The following is a 22,361-nucleotide window of genomic DNA, read 5'->3' on the forward strand; positions in this document are numbered from 1 at the left end:
GCTGCATCCAATGTGCTGTGAAAACAGCTGTTAAAGAGGTGAGTGAATAGGGGCTGGAACTAGGGGTGGAGGGGAGGTGCTGTAAACCCCCCCCGGGTTTCTACATTTTTACATCATGGTTAAGTGTGTATGTCACTGATATAGCATGGGCAGCACCCCCATCCAAAAAAATACTTCCTGCAGCAGTGAGTGTGATTACAGAAGTGCCCTACAGCACCCTGCCTGCAGCACTCGCGCGAGCCACTGAGCACGAGACTCGCTGCGAGGCATCCCCGAGGTAGGAGGGACAGGACGGAGACCGGCCTGGGGAAGCCTCGCGGCGACTCTCGCGCTTCCCCCAGCTTGACAGCGGCACAAGAGGCGGATTCGTAGGAGCGGGTGGTGGTTACTGTCACCTGCCTTGTGATTGGCGGCGGTGCCGCGCTGGGCGGGGCATCGGCGGAGGTGCGCCCACCACCCTGCTAGGTGGAGGCGGGGCCAGGCAGAGGTCCAGGGCTGCACATAGAGCAATGTGATGTGTGCAGGATGGGGCGGCGGAGAGCGGGCATACACCTGCACAGCGTGGGATCCATTTAAAAGCACCGAGGCAAGTCGGAGACCGAGCTGCCAGGGTTAAAGAGGGGGGATACCAGTTTTAATCGGCGGAGAAAGCAGCGCCCCACTGACCGAGCCCCGGGGATCCTTTAACTTAACGGTAACGAGCTGCAGTTGAGCGCCCTACGCGTGATAGGAGCGCGCGCCGTGGTGACGGAGGAGGGTTCTACTCCTTCATTGTCCGCGTGCACCCCTTCAGCGCTGGAAGGGAAGCAGAGGTGCAAGGCGTGAGCGTGCCGGCTCCGGAGGGTGTGATACCCCTGTACATGATCTACTATCTCATAGCTTTTGGGGGGGGGGGGGGGGGCGCGCGCTCTGTGGTTATAGCAAGGTAGACAGGCCTGTGAATGGGATGAGCAGAAGTAACTGTGGTACCTGGTGCACATGAGCTCGCATGCTAATAACAATATAAACAAGGTTACACTCTCACGCAGCAAGCCCTGGGGAGAAATCGTGCAGCACATGCCCGGTGTTTGTGATGGGTTAGTCTATCCTTAGCATGTTACTGCTGTGGACACTATGTCCTCTCATTATCTATTACACGCCTAAAAGACATCCTGCTGCTTCCTAATGGACCATCAGGGAGATCTTCATAAATACAGCGTGCAGAGTTCTGCAAAACTCACAGGTCTCATGTATGGACAGTTTAGATCTATGAAACACTCTCCTGTTGTTCCCTTAATTTGGAATTTCAACCAATGACCAATCTTCACCAGTTCAGTAGGACTTTCCACTAGGTTACATCCTAAAACAAAGTGATTACAGGGGCAGGTGACATCTCCTTGGTGCCAGATCTCCACACACAAAGGTTTGGTGCTCATTCCTCATCTATACTGATCACCTTATTTTGGGTCTGACACTAATGTCCTTTCATCATCATCAATGCTCATTTTCTGTTAAAAGGACTTGCAGTTTGTTTGTAAATCTTCACCAGAGCATTACAGCTGTAAAAAAAAAGTTTAAAAAACTCAAAACATTCATGTAACATGTAGAGTTCTGCTTCCTCTCTCATTTCAAGCACACGCATATCCTGTTCCTGCATTTCTGATCAGAACAAGTTCTATAATCAACTGCTGTGTGAAAAAAGTAGATATTGAAGATCCCTTCAGCTCTGCAATGTGTTGTTTTAAGATAAGCAAATACTTTTCTATTCACAAAAGTGAGCTGTAATATTGTAGTGGAAACATAACCTTACGCTATGCATTATCTTCCTTAACCTGCCCCACCATGTATTTGTAATGAGAAATTACTGTATTTGGTTTATCATGTATCTGGCATTTATCACATTTTCAGCCACAAATTAGGGAGGAAACTGGTCTCTGCTTTTTTCCAACTCCCAGATGCAGTGAATGTTTCCTGCAGCAAACTGCGCTGTGGAGACTCCTTTACTGAAGCATTTCACTCTCGATTTTTATTTGTCAACAGGGAGAAAGCAGAAACATCAGAGAAATCGGGGCGAGGGATGTGACAAACCTTCATGACATTGTGTGTGAATATGAGCGATGGAGGTCATCTGTCGGGGCTGATGAAGAGGGGCAATTGATGCATTGCAGGGCGTTGGAAAGACCTGCTCGTTACTCTTTGCACCGTTAAAACTAAGAGCAGAGACCTTTGAACCAGTGTGATGGTGCAATGAAATGAGGCTCCGAAATGCAACTGTGGCCACCGCGTTAGTTTTCATCACGTCTTTCCTGAGCCTGTCCTGGTATACAGCTTGGCAAAATGGGAAAGGTAAGCGACGTGGCAGCTACACTCCGATCTCATAGCTTCTGAACATTTTCAGCTATTTTTTGTCAAGTCACACACGTTATAAGCCTGTTCCTTGCTCGGTGAGCATGCAGCATATGGCTGCGTCCATAGAAGCACCGACAGCGCTCCTCCGCGCTGACGCTGAGTCTCGCCTGCTCAATCAGGAGCGATGATTACATGGACTAGCAGGCGAGCCACGGTGCGCGATCGGAGGCGGGGCACTGACGTTACTGGGCCAATAGCCGCAAAGCGTCACGGCGCTGCTTCGCTCCGATTGGGTGTTTCAGCCGACAGTGCGCTCGGGAACAATTTCAGCAGTCGGCTGAAAATCCCAGCACGTAAGCGCGCATGCGGACGCTCGCAGAAGCACCTTCTGAAGACATCTTCATTGAGGATGACGGGGCTCATCGTAGAGCGTCCGCACTGCTCAGCGCTGTCGGTGCTTCTATGGACGCAGCCTAAGCTAGTGCACTGTTTATCAACGCGTTCCGCGGGCATCATTAAAGGGTTCCCTGTAATTTTCAAGTCATTTGAAAATTGTACCAAATCCAGAACAATTTACAATGCATCCGATTTCAGACATGCTAATAGAGAGGGTTGGGGTTCTTTACAATGCATCCGATTTCAGACATGCTAATAGAGAGGGTTGGGGTTCCTTACAATGCATCCGATTTCAGACATGCTAATAGAGAGGGTTGGGGTTCCTTACAAAGCATCTGATTTCGGACGCGCTATTAGAGAGAGTTGGATTTACACAGAATTTCAAAATTATAATTATAGGGATCCTTATCCAAAAAAAACAATCATGGTCCTACACTTTTTTTTCAAGCAACCACATTTTACAAGGGAATCTGAAATATGTCCCTGAAAACTAAGGGTCTGTTTACTAAAGTCTCCTGGCTGCAAAAAAATAGTGCTAGAAAGCAACTGGAGATTTTCTTTTCATAAACTTGGTGCAATTTTTTCCCCTAGTATTGCAGCCAGGAGACATAAAATAAAGTAAATGTATTTTGGGTAGTTAGACAGTCTGCATCCTGTAGCACCACTATTATATATATATATATATATATATATATATATATATATATATATATATATATATATATATATATATATATATATATACACACACACACACACACACACACACACACACACACACACACACACACACACACACACACACACACACACACACACACACACACCTCCTAGAAGCTACATGTTGGGAGATGTGAGGTGTCCCAAAACATAACATCTTGAGCACTTTTTGGTCCCATGGCCTGCAGTTTTCAGGTCTCACATCCCCGATACATTTTCTTTGCTTGAAGGGCCTCAGTACATTAATTTGTGCAAATAGGTTGGCTGCTTTCAGAACCTCAAAAAATAGATTTGTTAAGATGAATGCAGCAGGGTATTAATGTATGCAAATGTCTTTTTTAGGCAATAAAATTAATGTTGAATTTTAAACATGCGTCTCTTAGCGCCAGTATACATGAAAGATACAACTTTTGGCAATGTTATACAGGAAAAGCAGTGTGATTCTGTTTGAGAAAGCCGAAGGGGTCTCCCGGGAAACCAGCTACAGAGGATGAAGGAGACTTATTTCCAGTATGCAAAACACATACATATTAAAAATCCTTTAGTTAACACGGTATTATTTACAGCATTAAGTACTGACTGCATTTACACAATGACATTACCTTTTTTTTTAATCCCTCCGCTGTCAGTGTGTTAAACAGATTACATAATTTAGGCTCCTAGTAAATGTGGTGGGAAGCAATAAACCAATATCGTACTGTATATGTAACCGTGTGTTAATGTCTAGAGCAGAGGTGCGCAAACTTTGTGCACTGCACCCCCCCTTACCTGCCAGCCCCTGTGGGATGCCAGGTTGAAAAACGCTGATCTCGAGACTGATAGTTCAAACATAATTTATGAAATCCATAAAGAGTAGAGATTGCTAGAAGCTGATTTCATGTTGTATTTCACCTCTCCTCTAGCAGCGGGGCTGACATCGTGTTGCAAAGCATTTATATTGGTCCATTTTTTTTAAGTGAAGTAAAGCTCACTGCAGCACGTGTAAGAAATCTGGCGTGTAAATGTCATGCATATGATGCAACCTAAAGCAGAATATGGAGCATGGCACCAAATCACACGTGTACATCTCTCCCTATAGATTTTTCCTGGCAAGGCATGGAATCACATCAAAGTGTGTGTTGTGGTAGTAGTAGTAATTTTTGTGCTTTTCAAGCCAAATATTGAAAAACGTACAAAATGTGTAAATCCCGCCTATTTAACTGACGGCCTGTGGACAAGATTCTGCACCCCACGTTTATTTAAGCTACTCCGTAATTCAGCTCATGAGTCAAAGAAGATGATGGGAGTAATGTAGACTAAATGAATCATACAATTAAAAAAAGATAAGCTCAGAAAGAGTGGAAGAGATGGGTATGTAAAAATATTGCCAATTATTTTTCACATGCTTAAACCATAATCCAGTAACCCCGCTGTTAAACAGATTGGCTTTAAATCCTTGGAAGTATAAAAAATGACACAACATAATTGTTAAATAGCTGACATTATTGCAACTACACATCACGTATTTTGATTAGCAGGAGTGCCAGGCATGTGTAACTAACGCTTCATTATTACATAGGTGTAGTATATCCTGAAACCTTTTTTGTTTTATCTCCTTTTGGAGATGTGATTTCCAGACCTGGACACAATATTGCAAGTGAAGTCTTATCCGTGATATGTACAATGGCATTAAAACCAAAGCCCTAAAATATGATCTTTATTGGAGCATATTTGAAATGTTGAACTAGATATTCAGTAATCAAGCTGTGTGAGCCTGGTTGCACATCCTGAGCAGGGCAATTTGACTTCAGAATAGACTGTGACACTTTCATTACAATCCAATAATTGAGTTGAGTAAAGGTTCAGTTTTAGAGTAGAAATACACTGTAGATGCTGAAGGAACCGGGTTCGAGGTTTAGCACTTCATCCTCGGGGATTGGGAGAAGGAAAGGAGATTTCCAGGAGTCATTCTATTGTCAGAACAGCTGAGATCTAAAACCAAAATGTAGTCCACAAAAAACCTAGTACTGTATATGCTTATCAATACGCAATGAATTTTCCTGTAAAAGTATGTATTTGTAAATTTAATAACCGCACTTTTCTTTCTTTCTTTCTTTCTTTCTTGATATTGATCAGCACGTAAAAATTAAGAAACAAAATACTTTTTTTTTCTTTTCTAAAACACGAACCTCCTACACCTCCTATACGGTATATTCAGATCTGTCAATCATTCAGATGTGAGCACATTGCAGACCCTCTGACATTGAATGTTTGTTTAGTTAGTTGGTTGCATAAGCCGAGACGGGAGCAAAGGGCATGTCATTGAAATAAGCAGTGCTGTCATTTTCAGTCTGAAGCAATGTCTCGCTTTTCCTATGTGATAGATTTTGAAGTGAAATATAAAAATAATTCTCTGTGAATAGTTTTCTCTCTTGATCTGCTTTGTGTGTTTAGTTACAGATATCTGGTATTTAACAGACGGAATTTAATTTACTTTCTACTGCTGCTATTACGATTCACAAACCGTTGTAATAAAGCGGTGGTTCCTCCTTTTACATGATTGGCAAACATAAATTAATCTGTTGAACTTGATGATAGTATAATGAGATAATTGCCTCTGGCTCATTATAATATTGTAGGGTATATCCAACCATAACTTAAAAATAAGATGTGTATATCAAAGTGTGTTTTTCCTCATAGAATATTTAAAATACATTTATTTGTGAAGTGTAACGTTGCTGACACACAGTAAATTTTGATGGGACAAAACTCCTTCATGAAAATGCGTAACGGAAGTAGGGTCCGTGCACGAGAGCGCGCACCCGCTACCTATTAAAATCGTTGCTGGGGATGGTAATGTCGTCATGCTCGCGCAGGCGCCTGCACAAGTACTTGTGCGAGGGCACTCAGACGTTGGCTAATGTTACAGCAGTTGTGTAACGGGTGCTCACCACAGACAGGACCGCAAGGCTGAGGTGGGGGATTAGAAATAACCGTCCTCCAGCCGTGTGAGTGCGTCTGGAGTGCAGAGTAGTAGTCGTAGCTGGGTCGGGGTTGGAGTGGTGAGGATTGTCATGTAGTAGCCGTGGTCAGGGGTTGGAGAGAGGAGGGTCGTAGTATATACTTGCCGTGTTCAGGGGTTGGAGAGATCGGGTAGCCGGGGTCCAGGAGCGGAGATGGTAGAAGTCCAATGGCAAGCCGAGATAAGGGGTCAGAGAGAAGTCGGGGTCCAGGTACGAGGCAAGGTAAAAACCCGGAAAGACGAGACAGGAGCAATGAATGCAAAAGGACAAGGTTGAGGCAAGCACTTCGTTATATGAGGAAGTATTATGCTCAGCCAATTTGCCAGAGGGCTGGCTGAGCATATAAACGAGGTTAGGCCAATGAGCTGCAAGCAGGTATAGAAAGTACTGCCCACTAGGTAGCAGCCGCCCAATGGTAGAGGGGGGCGGAGTTTGGCCGCAGGTGCACCGAAATCAGTGGGGATTAACCCTTCGTGTGCTGTGCTTGCTACGGCGTGACGCGTCGCCCGTGTCGTTGCGGGGGCAGGGTCTAAGACCGAGCCTGGAGTATTCCTTAGTCGGACGGCGCAGCATGTCGTCGCGGGGCCTAAGCCTGAACCTGAGGGAATCCCTGTATCTGGCGGCAGGGTGCATGTGGGTAACCTGCAGCGAGTCACCCGGGTCAACACGGGGGCGGACCTACCGCCGATCCTAACACATTGGTGATAAAGATGGAAATTCATGAACGCGTGCGCTTGCCCCCACACTCCCTCCGAATTGAAACCACGGCATTTATCATACTGTAGCCTGCATTGTCACTCTCCACCTCACCACGCATGCTCGAGCGCACTCACCGCCACCGGCTCCAAATTCAAACAACATTAGCCTGGAAACCTTCCTCATTACACTGACAGTCCCCCGGCCTATGCCCCTCAGAGCTGGACACTCTGGGCTCATTTTTAGATATGTGTTATGATAAATAATTTGACATTCAGTTGCACAACATTGGAGACCTATTTCTGCACTTACTATAACGTCCTACACTATATTGTTTTCAGTTTGGGGTCCAACATTACCCTGGCACTAGTATTTAAACACTTACAAATTCACAAGGAACACAGAAATCTTCTATGAAATAACTATTAACCTGACACAGGACCTGTACTTTTAGAAGTCAGGCTGCCACAGTACCAGTACTTTCATAAACAAAGCTGACACAGTACTACTACTTTTATAAGCAAACATTACAAAGTAATAGTACTTTAATATCACAATTTGAGCGGAGCGCTGTGGGTCTCGTGAACTCTTTTCTTCTACATAAACCTTGGGAGTTAAAACTTGACCACAAACAAGCTTCCTGACACGCTATGAAGACACCACTCTGAGGGGGAATCCATTAAAGGGCTCCTATCAGAGAGAGAAGTGTCTCTGATACGCCTTATATTGACATTGTCAATTGTGAGTACCACCATTGCAGAGACATATATACTTTGAGACTTCATTTGTTTATACCATCTGCACTATTATATATTCTTTCTTTCATGTTCACGAGACCCACAGCGCTCCGCTCAAATTGTCAACCTACCAAAGATCTACCTGGACCTGGACAGTCCGTTTAAAGGGTGTAGAGCTGCTTTTCATTTTTGTATTTCACATCACTATTATATTCACTTTATATTGGTGGAGGTTATTTATCATATTATATGATATACATTTAAAATTTACACATCACTGTCACTTGCACTGTATAGACAATATATTTTTTCACTTTAGTTTAAGAAGCGCCCGGTTTTTATTCTTGTTTCTTTAATATCACAACCTGACACAGTACCAATACTTTCATATTAAAACCGGACACAGTACAACTACTTTTATATCCAAACGTCACACAGTACCAGCAATTATATAAACAAACGTAACACTGTACCACTACTTTTTATATCAAAACCTGACACACTAAAACTACTTTGATATAGAAACCTGCCACAGTACCTGTCATTTTATAAGCAAACCTAAGAGACTAGCTGTACTTTTATATGCAAAACTTCCACATTACCATTACTTTTCATTTGCCCATTACCTGCAAGCAGAAATAACACAAATACAAACAATTCATTATACTCTCAAACGTCTTTCGTTCGATTTAAAAATGTCACCATCGCAAATACAATTTCAGTGAGAAAACACGAAGTTTCACTTACAACACGCGTGCTCGGCGCACACACATTTAAAAAAAAAATGTTTTTTGTTAGCCTGAGACTTTATTTAAATTTCTACTCACTAGTGTACAAAGTAGCTACTGTACAGATTTGTATCTTGTGCTGCAAGCTGTTAAATATCATGTAAGTACAACATTAGTACGGCAAAATAGTTATGCTTCGCTCGTTTTTCCATCTTGCCCATATCATGAGATTCTCATTGTATTGTATTGTATGTCTTTATTTATATAGCGCCATTAGTGTACATAGCGCTTCACAGTAGTAATACATGTGGTAATCAAATAAATAACAGATAATATAAATAACAGATCATGGGAATAAGTGCTTTAGACATAAAAGTAACATTTCGGAAGAGGAGTCCCTGCCCTGAGGAGCTTACATTCTAATTGGTAGGTAGGGAGAACGTACAGAGACAGTAGGAGGGAGTTCTGGTAAGTGCGTCTGCAGGGGGCCAATCTTTATGTATCCTGTGTTCAGAATATCCACAGTGCTATTCATATGCTTCTTTAAGCAAGTGTGTCTTAAGGTGGGTCTTAAAGGTGGATAGAGAGGGTGCTAGTCGGGTACTGAGGGGAAGGGCATTCCAGAGGTGTGGGGCAGTCAGTGAAAAAGGTTTAAGGCGGGAGAGGGCTTTAGATACAAAGGGGGTAGAAAGTAGACATCCTTGAGCAGAACGCAAGAGTCGGGATGGTGCATAGCGAGAAATTAGGGCTGAAATGTAAGGAGGGGCAGAAGAGTGTAAAGCTTTAAAAGTGAGGAGAAGAATGGAGTATGAGATGCGGGATTTGATCGGAAGCCAGGAGAGGGATTTCATGAGGGGAGATGCTGAGACAGATCTAGGAAAGAGTAGAGTGATTCTGGCAGCAGCATTTAGGATAGATTGTAGGGGAGACAGGTGAGAGGCAGGAAGGCCAGACAGCAGGAGGTTACAGTAATCAAGACGGGAGAGAATGAGGGCCTAAGTCAGAGTTTTAGCAGTCGAACAACAGAGGAAAGGGCGTATCTTAGTTATATTGCGGAGGAAAAAGCGACAAGTTTTAGAAATGTTTTGAATGTGAGGGGCGAATGTGAGAGAGGAGTCGAGTGTGACCCCTAGGCAGCGTGCTTGGGCTACTGGGTGAATGATTGTAGTTCCAACAGTAATGTGGAAGGAGGTAGTAGGGCCAGGTTTGGGAGGAAGTATGAGGAGCTCTGTTTTAGCCATGTTGAGTTTAAGGCGTCGGAGGGCCATCCAGGATGATATAGCAGAGAGACATTCAGAAACTTTGGTTTGTACAGCAGGTGTAAGGTCAGGTGTTGAAAAGTATATTTGTGTGTCGTCGGCATAGAGGTGATAATTAAACCCAAAAGATGTTATTAGGTCACCTAGAGAGAGTGTGTACAGAGAAAAGAGAAGAGGTCCCAGGACAGAGCCCTGGGGTACCCCCACAGAGAGATCAATAGAGGAGGAGGAGGTGTTAGCAGAAGAGACACTAAAAGTACGATGGGAGAGGTAGGATGAGATCCAGGATAGAGCTTTGTTCCGAATACCTAGAGTATGGAGAATGTGGAGGAGAAGAGGGTGGTCCACGGTGTCAAATGCTGCAGAGAGGTCGAGTAATATGAGCAGAGTGTAATGACCTCTGTCTTTGGCAGCATGGAGGTCGTCAGTTATTTTGGTGAGGGCTGTTTTGGTGGAGTGAGCAGTGCGGAAGCCAGATTGTAGAGGGTCTAGGAGAGAATAGGTGTTGAGAAAATGGAGTAAGCGAGAGAATACAAGACGTTCAAGTAGTTTAGAGGCAAAAGGCAGGAGGGAGACAGGTCGATAGTTAGAAAGACAGGTAGGGTCAAGCTTGCTGTTTTTGAGTAATGGTATGACTGTTGCATGTTTGAAGGAGGATGGAAAGGTTCCAGAGCATCCCAGTTTACATGGCAGATGCAAAAGCTTTGAGTCATAAGTAGCAGCCGTTTTATAATGTGTGAATATTACATTTGTTCACTGAAATCTAAAGGCGTAGAAAGCAGATGCGATTATCTTCTGGTATTTGGGGCGTCATTTCAGATGGCATCTTCTGTGTGATTATGTAGACGAATATACTGCAACTGTGTCACTTCAAATAGGACCAAAGCCAAATTAAATTTCAACTCCACATAAGACCAACACCAACTCAGAATCATTGTGTACAAGACAAAAGGTTATAGATACTTTCTTAGGGGCCTACTATTCAATAAACGGTTATCTTGCCAAGGGAAAGACACAGTACAATTTTGATCAACGTAAATAGTTATGCAGAAAAATCACACACACTGAAATCTCATTTTCGTGCACTTTCATTCACCCGGTTTAGGGCAATGTTGTCCAGAAAGTCACAGCCCGAAATCTTGCCTCCTCAGGGTAGGTGAATTTGGGCTTTAGATGAAACCTTTCCTCCATGTGGTGAGACGAGTAATACCTGGAGGAGAGAGTATACCTGGAAGTATGTAATTAACAAGTAATATTTACACATTTCCCAGTTACCTTTCCTCCCCCCCCCCAAAAGCCCCAAATCACCTACCTTGGGTAGATTCAATTTCTGTCTGTATCTATTTGGGTGAAACGCAATTTTGCAATAACTGCTTAATAAATATGGTATGGTGCATGTCTGCAAAAACGTCCAGTTTTACACGGAAATTATATGATCGCCGTTTTAGGAATGGCTCCTTCGTCTTGTCAGCACCGGACAGCACTCCCACCTCCCTGTACAGTAGTGCGCAATATGCAGATATTCTGCCCAACAGTATGAGTCCTATGGGCCAAGGCGAGGCAGGAATTCTAAACAGGTGGCAGTCCTGCGTGATACATTTCACGCATATCTGCACATGTGTATGTTTAAAGATCTTGCTAGAACATTTTTAATGTTCATCCTGAAAGTTAAGCAGCCTAAATATGTAACCACTTTGTCCAAGAGTATTTACACTCATGGCCCCACTCACTCCAGTTATGGCGCTGTGTGTTACATTAGTATCGTATGCAGATAAAATTAACTATTTTATTTTTTTACATTTTTGCAATGGTAAAGCATTTTTGCGCATCGTGGTTGGTTGGTCAAGTGATTTTGTTTCAGGCAAATATATTTGAGTAATTCTGACATTGAGCTGTTTATTTTGTTCGAACATCCATTTTACAGGGCTCCACGGGCACATTTTATCACCGCAGATATATCTCCCCATAACTGGTCATGAACAATAGTCTTGATCATACCCCCATATTTGTAAGCGTCTGACTGGTCAAAGGTCACCCTGTTCCTGGCACACAAGCATAAAAACACCTTTTTAATTTTTTTTTTTTAATTTCTGTTATCATACAGTCCATTTTGATTATCACTCTTTGGAAGATACTTATATATTTTGCAAATATAATCTGTGTCTAGGTTTTTCATTTTGTACTGCATTTGCACCACCAAACAGGGCAATGGCATCTTGAACCTACTACCCGTTTTTGCTCTAGTAACAATCCCTTTTGTCTCAAAAGTAGACTTTAAAAGACGGCACATTGTACAATAGGTTGTGGTACATTTCAGCAAAAATGTGGTTAGTCATGTCACATTCCGCGAACTAAAACGTTAAAAAAATAAGTGATTTTTTTCCCCCTTCTCCTTTGAAAGTAGAGGAAGTCTGTACATTTTGGGTGCCTGTGCTAGAATAACATGGCAGGTAAAATCAGATGAAACTTGGATTCCCGTTTGATGTAACTGCCCTCATTTAGCCGTGAGGATGAGACAAGCGGTGGAATCTTGAAATGGCAACCACAGAGACTTATCTGATGAAGGGGCTATTTTAAAAACTGAAATTGTTTATAAGTCGGTAGAAACAAATATATTGACCTCTTAAACAAGGTGAATTTAGCTTACAGTTGATTTTGAGTAGAATATATATATATATATAAACAGCTGTCTGTGGGTGGTTTTCTGGGTATGCACCTTAACCCTGGCTGTGCTCAAAGCTGTGACCATGCAGCAAGCTTAAGCCTATAGGGAACCATGTTAAAAATGGTTATTGAGGCAAAAAGTGACACTGTGTGCTCATTTGCATGTCATTTCCCAGAATCCCTTGCTGCAGTGGAAGTGCTGTATGCTGGGTGATAATGGGGAAAGGCGGGGTTGCAGACCTGCCTAAGACATGCAGATGAGCATACAGCTATATTTGCATATATATATATATATATATATATATATATATATATCTCCGATCTTCGTTTGATAAGGTATAAAAAATGTCATAAAACATGTGTGAAGACAATTCAAAACTCACAAGAGTACGATATAAAGCAGCATTGTATACGTTTATACTCATATACAGGAGGAGCCTCGAGGTGCCGCCGCTCTTCCGCTGGGAATGGATGTCGTCACTCCTCATCAGTGGTGTAACTGGTTTCAAATTCCTCCGTCAACCACAGTCCTGTGGCGCAGGATCCCTCTAATGAAAAAGTCCCAGTGTACCGGAGCAAAGTTTGGCCGGCTTAAACCTTTTGGCTGCTTATAAAAGTCAAATGAGCACTAAATCATGTGCAATAATACCATCCCTACGCGTTTCCTCAGACTTTCTCTGACTTCTTCAGGGGGAAATGAATAGGTTGGACCGGAACAGGGTTTAAATATATCTCCTGACCAATCAAATGGAGACAACATGTAATTACATAATGTTATACACTTGATCTTAAAAGGAATACAATGAGTGAAATTGCTAATTGATTGATTAGAAACACAATGAGCTAGATGAGTATAAAAAAAAACAATGTTAAAGCAACCATTATCATGGTACTTGAATGTTAAACATATACTTACATATATTCATAAAAAACACACCTTTTGTATTTTGTTAGATTTGATTTAAGGCTATTTAAGATTATTATTGTTTATCTTTTGAGGATGACAGATACAGGGCCTCATGCAGAGGCGCTATTTAGAATTGGAGAGGGGAATAAAATTTAGCTTTATTGGAGAGTTTTTTTCTCCATATGCAGAAAGGGCATAAAACTGCATTTACAATCCTTTCTGCATATGGAGAGTTTCAACCAGCGCTATGAGCGCTATGAGCGCTGTTGAAACTAGTGGGAAAGAAATCTTTTTTTTTTCTCTCCCACCGGCCGCGGAGCGCCAGCTTCATGGTGGAGGGGAAAAATGTTGAAAATCGCGCCATTTTTTTGGTGCGAACAGCCACTAGATGGCGTTCGCGGCTCTCTGCATACGGCCGTTTTAAACACTGGAGAGATTAGGATCTCTCCAGCCGCGCGGCGAGTTTCAATAAAAAAAAAAAAAAAATTGGCGCTTTTTTAAAACTTGCCATTATCTGCCTTTCTCAAGGCAGAATTCGCCAAAACATGCCGCTTTCCCTGTTAGCGCTGCTCTCTGCATGAGGCCCACAATTTGTTATTATAAATAGTTCATTTGAGGAAAGCAATATACATATGTATATATAAGAATACATCTTTTAGACCTGGAATCCATGTGTTAGACATTGTAAATATTATACTTTGGAAAATTAAAAATAAATATTAGATTGTCCAAAAATATTTGTTAGTATTACATAATTGATTTTTGTGCATATATATATATATATATATATATATATCATTATTTGTATCACATGGTTCCACGTAAAAATGATCCCAACCTATATCCATAAGTATGATTTTTAATGAATGTAGGTGGTTGTATATGATACAAGGAATACATTTGGATCACATGAAATCCTTATAGATACATACAGAGATCAGAATACAAAAACAAATGGTTAAATTAATAATTAACTCATGAGGTCCTAATGATAACATATAAAAACCAAAATGAAAATAAAAATAAATAAAAAATATGGATAAAAATAAGGAAACAATTGATATAGTGATTGTACCTATTCTGTATGATAGTACCATAAATCCTACTTTAGTAATAAAATGTTAAGAGATAAACCATGGGTACCTGTAGTGACACTAGGAGGAGTATTGTTGAACGCAAGCAAGGAAAGTAAAAGAACGGACAAATGACCCAATGTGTCTAACAAAAAGCTAATAATAAAGATGTCTATATATCGTAAATATACGATATATAACATTATCGTGTGATATGTCAATAAAAATAAATATGTCTTTCTTTGCTTATTGGCAAAATGTTGGTGTGTGTGAAGTCTATTAAATTGACTAAAATAATGTGAAGTTAATGTGTAAAATATGAATATTGATGTGTATTTTAAGTTTTGTGTTAAGTAACAATAATCAAAAATATTACTAATTTATAATGTCAAATAAAATGAAAGAGTGAAGTGTAAAGTGAATGTATCAAGGGACTCTCATTGTTCATGCCCCCACAGAGGGAGCACACCTAAATGTGCTCAAAACCAGACCTCTGTGGAAAGCTACAACGAGTAAAAAAACAGAACCAAGAAAACATAGGAAACTTAAAATGTATGATTGTTCAAAAGATCAAACTATAGTACTAACATTTAGACACTTGTTTAGACCTTTTGGAATTAGAGTGTTAAATGTGTATATCCAAAAGGTTTCTTTAAGATTTAATCTTTTATATCTATCCCCACTAAGCAGTGATACTGGAATGGCTTATATACCCATTAAAATGAGTGAAGCAGGATCTTTATTGTGTTTCTCCATATAGTGCCTGGATAGATAATGAGATTGTAAGCCATGAATAATATTGCGACGATGTACCAAGAAACGTGTGCTAAGGGTACGTGCTGTACGCCCTATGTAACGAAAACCACAAGGACAACTAATGCTATAAACAACGAAAGTGGATAAACAATTGATCCTGCCCTTAACTGGGATTATAGTCCCATTGGGATTTGTACCTACAGTATTTGTTTTCTTCAGATGTTTGCAAGTTAGACATCTTGTTCTCCCACATGAGAAATTTCCATGTCTAGACTTGTCTTCTATATCAAAATTTGTTGTGCTTTTTAATCTACTGAGGGCTACCATAGTTTTAATATTACGTGCTTTTTGATATACTAATAGTATTTTTGAAGGTAGATTTCAACCAATGAAAGGGTCCTCTAAAATAATCGGCCAATGTTTGTTTAGGATGATTTTAATTTTCCATGAAGCATTGTTGAATTGTGTAACAAACATTGGTATTTTACCAAATGAACTGTTATCTTTTACTCGATCCTTGCCTGACTTATCCAAAAGACTTTGATGTGAAATCTGACCTACTTGTTTGAAAGATTCTAAAATTAGAGCTTTCTTGTAGCCCTTAGCTAGAAATTTGTCTATGAGAACCTGGCCCTGCATTATGTAATCTGAATCCTGGGAACAGTTTCTACGAATCCTAAGAAACTGTCCCCTGGGGATGTTGGCTAAACATTTATTGTAATGGTTACTGTTGTTATGCAGAAAACTGTTAGTGGCCACTTGCTTGAAATGAGTCTGTCACAATCTGATAGTGTCAATATAAAGTACTAAATCTAAAAAAGTAACTTGTGTTTTATCCACCTTATATGTGAATTTTAGATCCATGTTATTTGTATTGAATGAACTCAAAATGTCTTTAAAGGTATCTAAATCCCCATCCCAAATGATAAGCAGGTCGTCTATGAAACGGCCATAGAAGACCAGACCCGCCACCTGCCGCGCATCACCACATACATGTAGATCCTCCCACAATCCCATGTAGAGGTTAGAATAGCTGGGGGCGAATCTGGTCCCAAAGGCGTTCCACAGATTTGTAAAAAATATTGATCCTCAAACAAAAAATAATTGTGTTCTAAAATAAAATTTATGGCTTGTAAAATGAAAACCTTCTGAGTGTTCCCTAAATTTGGATCTCTATCCAAAAAGTATCCAACTGCATTTAAACCCTTTTTATGATTTATGCATGTGTATAAAGAGGCCACGTCACACGTGTATATATATGTATGTATATATGTATGTAGATTTCCATTTTATCCTGGAGATGGAGTCAATGACATGCAGCGTGTCCCTCAAATATGACCTGAGTTTAGTAACAAATGGCTGTAGAAAATAATCAACATATTGCGACACGCTGGACGTCATTGACTCCACCCCTGAAACTATGGGTCTACCTGGTGGATGTTGGGTGTCCTTATGGAGTTTCGGAATAAGGTAAAATTTTGGAGTTCTGGGATACTTTTTGTATAAAAAGCCAAATTCTGCTTTATCAATTATCCCATCTAATTGTGCCTTTAGTAATACATTTTTATATGTAACTTGATAAGTTTCAAGAGGATTACTGGCCAAAATAGAATAGAAATTTTCGTCTCCCAAAAGACGATAGGCTTCAGCCACATAGATGGACCTGTCTTGTAAAACAACCCCCCACCCCCTTGTCGGCTTGTCTAATAACCAATTGTCTCAAACACCCAAGTTCTTTTAATGCTGGCTTTTCTTCTTTTGATAAGTTATTTTTGTGTGAGAAAATAATATTCTCACACATAAATTCTAGATCTTTTAGGACCATAGTATAAAAGGTTTCTATAAATGCCCCCTTTGATTGATAGGGGAAATAGGTGGATTGTGCTGAAAATGGAGTATGTCTAATTTTAACCTTGGAACTTAATTCCATCTGAGTGGATAGAGACCCAGGTGTAAATGATGTATGGTCTAGTTCAAGGGGTGGGGACCCTAAATCACAAAGAGAACCCCCTAATTCATTAGTTATAAGTTGACCGTGAGAATTTATTTTACTTGGATCACATATCTGTGTGTCCGTTTGTGTTTCATTGAAATTATTCAATATGGAGTTTTGTATGCTAACATTAGAGTCTCCAGTGTTATTGTCCCATAGAAATCTATCATGTATAGTTAAAGATGGATCATCTGCTAATGGAGCATTTTCTTTTAGTAAAGATGTCATTATTTCAATGTTCCTTTGTTCTTCAATATTAAAGATATCTTGTCTGTTTTTATTTTGTATTGCAAAGTGCCTTATTAATGTTACTTTTCTAATGACACCATTTATTTTTGTATCCTGATCTCTGTATGTATCTATTAGGATTTCATGTGATCCAAATGTATTCCTTGTATCATATACAACCACCTACATTCATTAAAAATCATACTTATGGACAGTGGTCGACAAATCACCAAAAAATCTACTCGCCAAACAAAAAAATCTACTCGCCACCTTGTACCACACGTGTGCTGCTTGGGCCAATAGGAGCTCGCCAAGATGTTAAATCCACTCGCCCGGGGCGAGCAAATGTATAGGTTTGTCGAACACTGCTTATGGATATAGGTTGGGATCATTTTTACGTGGAACCATGTGATACAAATAATGAATTATATGTTAAAGCAACCATTATATATGTTAAAGCAACCATTATTATGGTACTTGAATGTTAAACATATATTTACATATATTCATAAAAAAACACACCTTTGTATTTTGTTAGATTTGATTTAAGGCTATTTAAGATTATTATTGTTAATCTTTTGAGGATGGCATAGATACATGTAATACCAACAATAAATATTTTTGGACAATCTAATATTTATTTTTAATTTTCCAACGAATAATATTTACAATGTCTAACACATGGATTCCAGGTCTAAAAGATCTATTCTTATATATACATACATGTATATTGCTTTCCTCAAATTAACTATTTTATAATAACAAATTGTATCTATGCCATCCTCAAAAGATTAACAATAATAATCTTAAATAGCCTTAAATCAAATCCAACAAAATACAAAAGGTGTGTTTTTTCATGAATATATGTAAGTATATGTTTAACATTCAAGTACCATGATAATGGTTGCTTTTAACATTGTTTTTTTTTATACTCATCTAGCTCATTGTGTTTCTAATCAATCAATTAGCAATTTCACTTGTATTTCTTTTAAGATCAAGTGTATAACATTATGTAATTACATGCTGTCCCCTGGTGAATCCCCACCGTCCCGGCTGGGGCCTAAATTTGGTGTACCTTGCTCCAGGAAACACTGAAAAAGAACACACAAATTAAGCGTTAAACATTATCACATTCACATAATAATGACAGAACTTCCGCTCACTGACCAGCAGAGAAAATCAAAGAAAAAGGCAGACCACTCTTTGACGGGACCTAATAGTAGTGTCGAGGGTCTGGTTTCTTCACCTCCCGCCCCGCTGCATCGGTGACTGTCACGCTAAACTCTCGGGGCAAGCCTCGCTCATTACAATACACCACCTTGTGCATATAAATGCTGTGCCCGATTTTCCAGACCCGCATCAGTTGGGAGACCCTCTGCTCAGCCTGAACTCCCTTAATGGCTCCTCCCTTATTAACGATATAGTATTCGATATCATTACGAAGTCACCTTTCTCGATTGTCCTCTATTTCCCTCATCAGAGGTTCAGGGACATATGGGTATTCAAGCCCATGGGACCTTTTATATTTGGCTGCAATAGCCCGTTCAGCTCGGCAGGCCCGGGTTAATTTAGTTTGCCCAGCCTTTCCCGGTAACACCCATGACAGGGGCTCATCTGACTCCACCGGATCATCTAACCCTTCAGATCCCTTTGGGGTAATAAGACCTCCTTGTATTCGGTCCCACTTTACTCGTAGCTCCTTGAGATAGGCCTCATCGTCAAAATCCCTAGGAGCCCACCAATGGTCAACCACCCCATCCCTTTCTAGAATGAAACGGGTGCGGTCTATCCAGGCGACATAACCCTCATATAATGGTGCCCACCACCTAGTTTCCCGTACCTCCCCTGAGTTGGGTTCTAGTGGCTCTTCCTCCTCAGGCCCACCCGATGATACCCCTGAAGTACCCTCAGATGGCGCAACCCTTTCCTTACGCTGTGACCAGTGTCCACCCGTGATACTCAGCATACTAGTGCTATCACTGGGTACCGACCCTCGTCGGGAAATCCACCCTCCACCCTCCGATCCATCATCAGAAGTTCCCCAGTCCAGGCTCCCAGTCCGTTCCTCAGTAGGACCCCGGGAATCCCCTGACATCCCCAGGCTAGAGGTAGACCCGAATGAACAGGTGACAGGGACGGGATTGAACTAGGGCCTTGGGGCAAACTTTGGGTATGGTTGGGGGACGGGGCCGGACGGTAGGTACCGGCAGGGTCACGGCCTGCTCCTCCGCTATACCTGACTCACGTCCGCCACAAAGTCCATTCTTTCCTTCGGCAGCTGAGCCTCTCGCTCTCCGGTTCGAGCGCCCACTCCGTCTGTCCGTAGGGGATCGACTCCCACTGCTCGATCGTAGAGGCGCAATCGCCTCCCACTCGACACCGCTCAGGTCGTCCGGAACTGCCTCTGGACACGCACGTGCTGCGACGCCATCTTGGGTTGGGTCCCCAATCGAGACCTCTTCCTCCACGAGGACATCCGGCAACGCCCTTCTGCTGCGCGGTCCAGCCTGACCCTGGATCCGCTCTTCATTCACCTCCACCCCCGGAATCTGCGGTGAGCACGGAGTTAACCTACTGCTCCGCAGGGTCGGGGTGGATCGACCTCCTTCCGACCCGCTAGTCACCACGGCAGTGGGACTCCGGCGATCGGGTTGTCGCGGTACTGGAGACACTCAACTCCGTGTCTCCACACCACGAGGGACAGCATCTCGCCACGGAATACCACTAGTATGGTACTCCGCCAACAAGTCCTGTGCCTCTGCCAACCTGGCGCACTCCTCGTCCGAGGACTCTAATTTACAGTTCGGGCGGGGTATTCCCGTAGGGGACCGTCGATGGGCTCCTTTCCGATGACTGGTTTTCTCGGCCTTAAGAACTCGGCTTGATTCCGGCTCCGCGGGACCTGCACTCACATTCCACAGTGCACCCGGAAGCTCCGCAGCCGACATCGGGGTAGGATCTTTCATCCCCACGGCTTGTACAGGCACAAATGTCGTCATAGGCCACATATATTGCAGTCCACAATGAGGGCATCGAGCCTCGCTGCCCACGGCTCCGCCAGGCAGTCTGCAATGCAGGCAGAGACAGACCACTGTCTCCACACCCTCTACGTGGATAATCAGGAAGCCTCCTGGAGCCGAATAAGGGTGGGTGGATATCAAGGGACTCTGTTCTACTTTCTCCGCTTGCTCAGCCATGGTCACCAACGGAAGCACTCGTCCTAGCGGTCTGTATTGATCAATGGCTCTTCGCAACTGAAGTGCAGGGGATGGTAGAGCAATCCTTCCCCCCCACTTCCTCCATCGGCATCCGGTGGAACTGCAGACCACTCCCCCTGGTTGAAACTAGGGGGATGTCTCGCCGCTTTGTAGGCTGACCCAGCCCTGGGGCGGAGTGAGTCATAGTCCATGAGGGCGCGGCTCCAGCTTTCGCGCCAAACTCCCCAACTGGGTGGAGTTTCCTCGTTGCCGCCAATCCTGGCCAACAATTAGCAAACTGCAAAGTTGCAAGACTTTCTGCAGCTGGCCCACGTGGTGTCCCAGGAACGCGGGAACCGCCATTTTGGTAAGTACTGTCCTTCTTCATATTTGAGGTAGCGTCTGGCTGTTTGCTTATTGGTGTGTAACAAAGTCCATTTCGTTCCTCCCATCTCGCAAGGCTGTCGTCCTCACTATTCTCGGGGGTATCTTCCCGAGAACATAGGCATGACAAACACGGCGCAGCCACGGCTTTCACGCCATTCCATAACAAACACACAAGAGTCTTTCCTGTAGCTTGTTCTTCTTCCTCATCCCGGCATCCTGGACCTTCTGCTCTTTGCAGATCCTCCATTCTGACGGTCGCTTCTTGCTCACTGTATACTGGATTATTGTACATGGAGCTCCGCTCTGCGGGGCAGCTACCACATCCGTACAATAAACATGCCTTGTGCACCACCTTGTGTACCTAACGTAGATCTAACTCGTGTTTGCACTTCCTCAGGCTAGGCTCACTCTCTGTGTCTACTGTATCTCCTTCCTCCCAGTCTGTGCTCCCTTCGGTAAGTGATCTGGAATGGCTAGAGTACTCTGGGGCTTCCATGCAGTACTTGGGCGTCTACCTCTCTTGGTCAGCCTAGTGCAGACCCTCTCCAGGAGTCCTGACCTAGTTAACAGGCTATCCCTTCAGGCGTCCTACCCCTAGCGCGACCTCAAGGTGACTCGGACAGCTATAGCCCCTCTCCAGACCCACTAACTCCTCTCAGGTTCCCAGGGTATCCCTGCGGTTCCATCCCAACGCAGCACAAAGTGGCAGCATATACTTTCCCTGTTTCCTAGTGTGTGCCTAGCAAAAGCCTGTCCTGTTTAATAGATATATATATATCTCTCAGCAGCGCCTCCAATTGTAATGGGTTTCCCCCCCCCCCAATCTCACATTGGCCCGGGTACTCTAATAACCAACCCCCATTACGTTAGTGTTTGGTGGTGCACCTGTAGGCAACAGGACTCCTGAGTCTCCCGCTTGATGGTATTAGGGGATGTCATCAGGACAGGTAGCTGAGGTAGTGGGTGCGAGTTCAACTTACATCATGTGCAGCGCCTCCACCTCATCAGGATCTGTGCTTCCGCAGGGAGATGGTCCTGGTGAGGAACTCCTTCTTGGTGGTGCCATCCACTGCTGAGTAATTTCACACACACAGTGGGGGTATCGTTAACAAGGTCATCTTTATTGTAGACGGTGATGTAGCAGACTGCCCCATGCAGTTGCCGGCTCTAGCCGCACATCTCTCCGTGCTGTCCCTTCGCCAGGTACGCCCTCCCGAATTGAAGTGGGATTCCCTCTTCTCCTAGGGAGATCCTCTCTGCGCCAGGTCCCTGGACACAGAGGGGCTTAGA

At 42.8% G+C, this 22,361-nt stretch overlaps 1 protein-coding gene across 3 annotated transcripts in view; it reads left to right on the forward strand.

Annotated features, from left to right (window-relative positions):
* The first annotated feature begins 300 nt into the window (after nucleotides 1-300).
* Nucleotides 301-22,361, forward strand: part of MGAT4A (alpha-1,3-mannosyl-glycoprotein 4-beta-N-acetylglucosaminyltransferase A) — a 119,547-nt gene continuing 97,486 nt past the window's right edge. The window contains exons 1-2 of one of the 3 annotated variants that reach the window (XM_075590513.1): nucleotides 301-694; nucleotides 2,020-2,325. In XM_075590513.1, coding sequence (XP_075446628.1) covers nucleotides 2,232-2,325 — 94 coding nt within the window. In that variant the 5' untranslated portion in view covers nucleotides 301-694; nucleotides 2,020-2,231. The remainder of the gene's footprint in view (nucleotides 695-2,019; nucleotides 2,326-22,361) is intronic. The other 2 variants (XM_075590511.1, XM_075590512.1) reach the window with 2 other exon arrangements.

Source organism: Ascaphus truei, chromosome 3, assembly GCF_040206685.1.
Source record: "Ascaphus truei isolate aAscTru1 chromosome 3, aAscTru1.hap1, whole genome shotgun sequence".
Taxonomy (NCBI): Eukaryota; Metazoa; Chordata; class Amphibia; order Anura; family Ascaphidae; genus Ascaphus; species Ascaphus truei.